The sequence below is a fragment of the Centrocercus urophasianus genome, unplaced genomic scaffold (assembly GCF_019232065.1).
Source record: "Centrocercus urophasianus isolate 14NV4802_14NV808 unplaced genomic scaffold, USGS_Curo_1.0 seq_8, whole genome shotgun sequence".
NCBI lineage: Eukaryota > Metazoa > Chordata > Aves > Galliformes > Phasianidae > Centrocercus > Centrocercus urophasianus.
Genome location: NW_024885421.1, coordinates 100355 through 106744, shown reverse-complemented (window position 1 = coordinate 106744; position 6390 = coordinate 100355). Strand labels below are relative to the sequence as shown.

The window sequence follows — 6390 nt, the reverse complement described above, 5'->3', positions numbered from 1 at the left end:
GACGTGCCGTCACCACTGACCCAGGGATGTTCTCCCCATCTTCTCCACTCTCATATTGCTTGGTGAGTCTCCTAAGGACTCCAAGTTGGGCAGATGTAGGGATGTTGGCTCTCTGTCCTGACTACCTGTACCTGCAAACACCAACAGCACCTGGCTTGAGGCTGCTGCAAGCCCTGGGCAGCACAGGGAGCTCTGGCAGCTCTAGTACAGAATGGGGCACCAGGCAATACCTGCCCCTTGGTGTCTCAGGGAATACAAGCACAGCATCCCACCTCCTACCTGTCTCTTCTTGTGACAGAGATCTCCCCTTGATCACAGAGTAAATGTCTGAGTTTTCATAGGGCTGCAGCTCTGCAGGGACAAAAGAGCACAAGGGTGTGTGGAAGGAGCGGGGCAGATTCGGACAGCAGCTCGGGCATTGATCTGTTCTCCCCCACCCACCACTCCAGCCCCACAGCCATCTCTGTGCTGGACCCCTACCTACATAATGGTCCTCCTCAGCTTTGACGGGCACAGCCTTCCTTCTCCTAGGAAGACAAAGGGATGGTCTGAATTTGGGAACAGGCTGACATGGCCCAGAGCCCTGCTGAATCCAGTAGCAGTGGAAGAAGCACTTTGCACGCTCTGTGCCCAAGGCACTCCCCCACTGACAGGCATTGCCTGTCAGCACCTCATGGCACAGCAGCGCTGGCAGCAATGGCCACGGGGGATGGGGTCTCCCAGCGCACACACTCCCTGCCCCAACCCCGAGGATGATGTTCAGATGACCCCATTAGCAGCCCTACAGCTGAATCATGGTGGCACCAACCAGCCAGCAGCATCCCTATTGCTTGATAGCAGTGGGAGCAGAGCAGGAAGCCCACTCTGTCACTAGCCACCCCAGTACCACAGCGAGACTGAGAGGCAGAACAGCAGCTTCAAGTCCCAAGATTACTCGCCTGGACAGCACGAACCACACAATCACCGCAGAGAGAGTGACCATCACTGAGAGCACAACCACCACTGTCACCGCTGTCCATGGCCAGGAGCCCAGAAACTGCCCTGAAACTAAAACACAGCCAGCAGTGGGTGTCACAGCCTGGAGTTAGTGCCCAGGCCTTGGCATCAAGGTGTGCACACGTGCAGGTGTGTTTGTCCAGTATCCACAGCTCTGTGGGGACAGGCAGCAAGTCACAACGTGCGCTGCCTTCAGTTCTAATGGGCAGAGAAGAAACAGGGAGGCTTTGGATTATGAGGAAGGGTTCCATTTCCATAAACTGCACAGTGCAGTCTGGTTAATGAGAGGATTCACAGCTCCAGGGGCTGCACCCATGCTTCTGCTCAACAAGAGCCAGCAGCATGTGCTGGCCACCCAGAAAGCCCATTCTATCCTGGGTTGCATCAAGAGAAGCATGACCAGCAGGGAAAGGGAGGTAGTTCTGCCCTTTTACTCTGCTCCCATGAGACCACAGCTGGAACAGTGTCCATTTCTGTAGCCCCCAACACAAGAAGGACATGGAGTTGTTGGAGTAGGTCCAGTGGAAGGCCACAAAGAATGATCAGAGGGCTGGAGCACTTCCACTGTGGGACAGGCTGAGAGAACCGGGGCTGTACGGCCTGGAGAAGAGAAGGCTCCAGGGGGACCTCACAGCAGCCTTCCAGTACCTCAAGGAGCCTACAGGAAAACTGGGGATGGACTTTTTATCAGGGCATGTAGCGACAGGATGAGAGGAAATAGCTTTAAACTGGAAGAGAGTAGACTAGATATTTAGACTCAATATTAGGAAAAAAAAAATTACTGTAAGGGAGGTGAGACACCGGATATGTCCATCCAGTGAGCTTGTATGCCTTCCCCCAGAGGCATTGAACGCCAGGCTGGATGGGGCCATGAGCAACCTGGTCTGGAGAGAGGTGACCCTCCCTGCTGCAGGTGATTGGAACTAGATGATCTTAAAGGTCCCTTCCAACCCAAACTTTATTATGATTCTACAATTCCTTGCCATGTCATGGACAGGATGGGTGCACAGCAGCTCAGGACCTGCTCGCACCTCAGGCTTGCCCCGGAATGGCACAGAAGCCGTTACCTGAGATGTAGGCTTGGAACTCCAGGCTGGACGCATCTCCAGCACCAGCTGCCGTCAGGCCCTGGACCGTCACTGTGTATTTGCTGCCTGGGCTCTGGGGAGGCGGAGTGTACTGAGTGACAGAATGGTTCACTGTTACCTGCTGGAAGTTCAGGAAGGTGCCATCGTGTGCTCTCCTGGCAGTGAAGTTCAGCTAGAGGGAGGAGAGGTGCTGAGGGGAGCAGCACCCATCTCCTGCTCAAGCCCAGGGCAGCTCTGCATAGAGCAGATGCTGCTCTGCTGCCTGGGTACAGAAAGCTCTGCTCTGGTACCTGGTACCCAATGATCTCCCCTCGACAGGGGGGCAGCGCCTTCCACCTGAGAGTCCCTGTGCTGGCATCCAGCTGCAGCTGCTCTGGCTTCTGTGGCACTGGAAGCACAGGAAGATGGAGTCACAGGTGGGGTTTTTGGCATGAAGAACAAACTTTACATTACATATAGGAGGGCAGTTACCCATTGTTTTTGTCCTAAGGTGCTGTGTGAACAGTATTGTGCTGGGTGGCACTGAGATTGTGATGCTGTAAACAGTGAAGGGCTGCAAAGGAGGACAGGCGAATGTTCCCTTCTGACCATGTAGTATCTCCTGTTCCGTGACCTTCTCAGCCTTACAGGGAGCAGAGGAAGGCCCTGCCAGCTGGCATGTGGCCTGCATGTGCTGGCAGGCATCAGGGATGCTGCAGGTCCAGTTCAGTTTGATGCTGGTGCTGGAAACCACCAGGGTCCCAGGGACAACCTGGAAGACCTCTATGAAGGAAGCATGCAGGAGAGTCACTTTCTCCCTATCCCCTCCCTACCTGCACTAGATCTCTTTTTGTCCCACTTTTGTTGTCATTTCCCCAGGGCTGTGTGGCCAGTGCCATCCTGCCTTCTCCAACACAGTACTTGGGCAACGACTGCACATTTCTTGTGCCCTGGACCGCTCTAAGAGCACAGTGCTGCAGTGATTCAGGCCTGCGGATGGGAATGGCAAAAACGGATTGGCAAGTTTGTGATCGCTCTGCTCTCAACACTAGGGGGCTAGCAGCTGATCTGGTAACTGCTAGGAGGACAGACACAACCCTGGGCTGCATTAGCAGCTCTTTTCTCTGCAGCGCACACCCACGGCATTCCCTGACTACCCAGAACCCACTGCATTGAGGCTGCACACTGCATCTGGCACCATTTCCCTTGCTGGGGTAAGCAGACTGAGAATGGCAGCTTCACTCACCCACACAGATCATGTTCCTTTCTACAGGCTGCCAGCGTCCTCTGCCGTTCTTCTCATGCCAGATGCTCTGAGAAGCTGTGGAGCCTTGTCTAGGGTTTTGTTTCATGCAGGAAACCTCTGTGTGGGACAACCAGTACCCTACAGGGCATGTCAAAATCACTGTCTCGTTGAGATCGTAGGACTCCTTGTCTGGGACAAAGAGAATCCTGGGGTCCCACTGGGGCTTCTGACATTTCCCTGCAGCCAGATGGAAAAGCATTAGCAGAACAGAGGCTGTCTGTGCAGGACAGGGCAGGGGAGAGGAAGGATGTTCCCTGCTCTGGTACACAGTGGTGAACGATGGAGCTCCCAGGCATGACATGGATCAGCCTTCCTACACCACAGCCCTTCAGCAGCTCCTCCCACTTCCCCAACACACAGAGAGCCTCAAACCTCTCGTGCTAACGCAGCCTGCCTTCCCCTGGGCAGGAAGGACAGTACGGGGCTCCCAGGACAGCTTCTGTTGCCTCCCTTACCCACACATTTCACGCTGGACTGAATATGGGTCCAGGCATCGCTGCTGTCCCTTCCCAGCCATAATTCTCTGTTTAAAGGTTTCCCATGGTTGATGGACTGCTTTCCTCTTGAACATCTGATGTGGGTGTAGGATGGCTGTAAACCTTCAGGGCAGCGCAGCTTCACTTCTTCATTCTTTCTGTATTTCTCCTGGTCTGGTGCCAGATGGAGTCTTGTGTCCCACTGGGGCCTTTGACATGTTTCTGGCAAAGGTGAAAGGGGTTTCAGTTAGGGTGGGAGGTGGTGAGGTGGGGCAGCGAGCTGTCCATGGGCACGATAGCCCAGAAATTGGAGGAAGCAGGGACAAGTCCCTTCAGTGCTTCCAGTGACAGCCGTGTCCACCAGCAAGAGACAAGGGCAGAGCCGTGCTGCTGCTCAGGCTCCTGGCACTGTAACCCTGCTCAGCTGTTCCAGAGGGAGAGACAGTATCCATGTGTGCCTACGTAATGGGGCCAGCAGAAATGCAGGAGACCTCCATCATGCTCACCTTCCCTCACTCACAAAGGTCCTCACTCACCCACACATCTCATGTATCCCACTGCCAATGGCCATAAGCCTGTGCTGTTCTTCATAAACCAGATGCTCTGAGGAGCTGGGAAGCCTTGGTGTGGTCTTGGCTTCACACAAGTGATCTCCATGGCAGAAGGCCAGTACCCATTAGGGCATGTCAGCATCAAACTTGTATTGACATCGTAGAATTCCTGGTCTGGGACAAAGTGAATCCTGGGACCCAACTTTGGCTTCATGCATTTCTCTGCACCAAAAACATGGGAAGATATTAACAGAAGAGAGGCTCCTCAAGCAGGGGACAGGGACAGTGTTCCCTGCCCTGGTACACAGTGGTGAAGGATGGAGTTTCTGGTCATGATGTGGATCAGCCTTCCTACACCACAGCCCTTCAGCAGCACCTCCCACTTCCCCAGCACATCCAGAATCTGGATCCTCATGCTCATGCAGCCTGCCTTCCCCTGCGCAGGAAGGGCAGCACAGAGCTGGTGTAAACTGGAGTCTTTATCCCACTGGGATTTGGGGCACTCTCCTTTTGGGGACAAAGTGTGACAGTCCTACTCCAGGCAAGGGGCTTGTCTGGTAACGGAGGACAAGGTGGAGAGCTTTGTCCACCTCTTCTCTGAACCCATGAAAGCACTGTGCTGTGACACTGGCAGAGTGGAGGCAGATGTTAGCACACTAGGAACTGACTTATGACATGTCTGCAGCTCCAAGGACATCACCCCGGCAGGGCCACAGGGTGTTTGGAGACCATTTGTTTGATCAGAGATGCCCTAGAAAACAGGCAAGAGACAAGGGTCTGGTTGGAGCCTGTGAATCAGGAGCAGGAGACAAGTCAAAAAGGGTGACACTGTGGTGATCACTGTCCCCTCCCAGACATTTCCAGGTTGTCTGAGTCCCAGAAGATGAGCAGAACTGGTGTGCTGCACAGGAAAGTTGAGGTCGAGATAACTGGGCTTATTTAGCTTGCAGGAGAGGAAACTTAGAGCAGGATAAGCAGCAAACAAGAGGAAGCAGCACCCTTATACAGATTCCCATTCACCTCTGCAGACTTGCAGACATTCTCTATCGAGTCTCACTTTCATAGAATCAAAGGTTATCCTAAGTCTGAAGGGACCAATAGCATCATCCAGTTCCAGTCAGTGACAGTGTTGTCCAAACACTCCTTGAGCCTCAGCAGCTTAGGGCCTTGTCCACTGCCCTGGGGAGCCTGCTTCATGCCCACAGTCCTCTGGTGCAGCACCTCTTCCCAACCTCCCTTCTCTTGTAGTGGGTTTCATACCATCATTGCACTCTTGTGTCCTGCAAAGCACTGCAAAGGACAGTGGTCACCACCCTCTTCTTTGGAGCCACATATGCTGCCCAGATAGGAAGCTTTGTCTCTCTGCCCATCGCTAAAGTCGGCACTTCCTTCCGAACACCAGAGATGGGCAACATGACTCACAACCCACAGGACAACTTGGCAAGCCACTTCTGCTCCCATTTCTCTGCAGAGATAATGGCTCACACGTCAGGGTCCCCAAGCCCTGCTGCAACAAGCAGCTACTCGAGGGCATCACAAAAGTCAGAGCACACCATCTCCACACAAGGAGCCAAACAGAGACCTCGGAGCTGTCCCCACCCTTCCTGCTGTGCCAAGGCATTCCCAGCACGCTGAGGCTTGCTGTCCTCCATCTCCTAAAGCAGATTCAATCTGACACAACCCAGTGATGCCTGAGTGCCTTGGGACTGGTGGACACCATCTTCAGCCCTCTCCAACATGTTGCCATCAGTCAAAAGAGGGAAAGATGCAGAGCCAGCTTGCAGGGAGAGGAGCAGCAAAAGCTTCTTTTGAAGAGAGAGGAGAAACCAGTGCTTACCTTCTTCCCTTTCTCCTTCCTCAATTTTCCCTGAAACTGCTCCTGCTCCTGAAGACTCTCTCTGTTTCCCCAGCTGAGGGAGGAGGAACAGCAAGAAGGCCAGCACCTGCCCTCGGATGGCCATGCTGTTGCCACAGCATATGCCCCACTCAGCACT

The 6390-nt window shown here is 53.9% G+C and overlaps 1 protein-coding gene across 1 annotated transcript; it reads right to left on the bottom strand.

The window, feature by feature from the left end:
* On the bottom strand, positions 1–6390 carry LOC122171065. Its single transcript, XM_042838396.1, has 9 exons — positions 6234–6390; positions 3825–4067; positions 2556–2846; positions 2375–2472; positions 2064–2256; positions 939–1047; positions 481–527; positions 280–351; positions 1–131 (listed from the first exon to the last, which is right to left on the bottom strand). The coding sequence occupies exons 1-9, from the start codon at positions 6355–6357 to the stop codon at positions 10–12; spliced, it is 1299 nt and encodes a 432-aa protein (XP_042694330.1). The 5' UTR covers positions 6358–6390; the 3' UTR covers positions 1–9.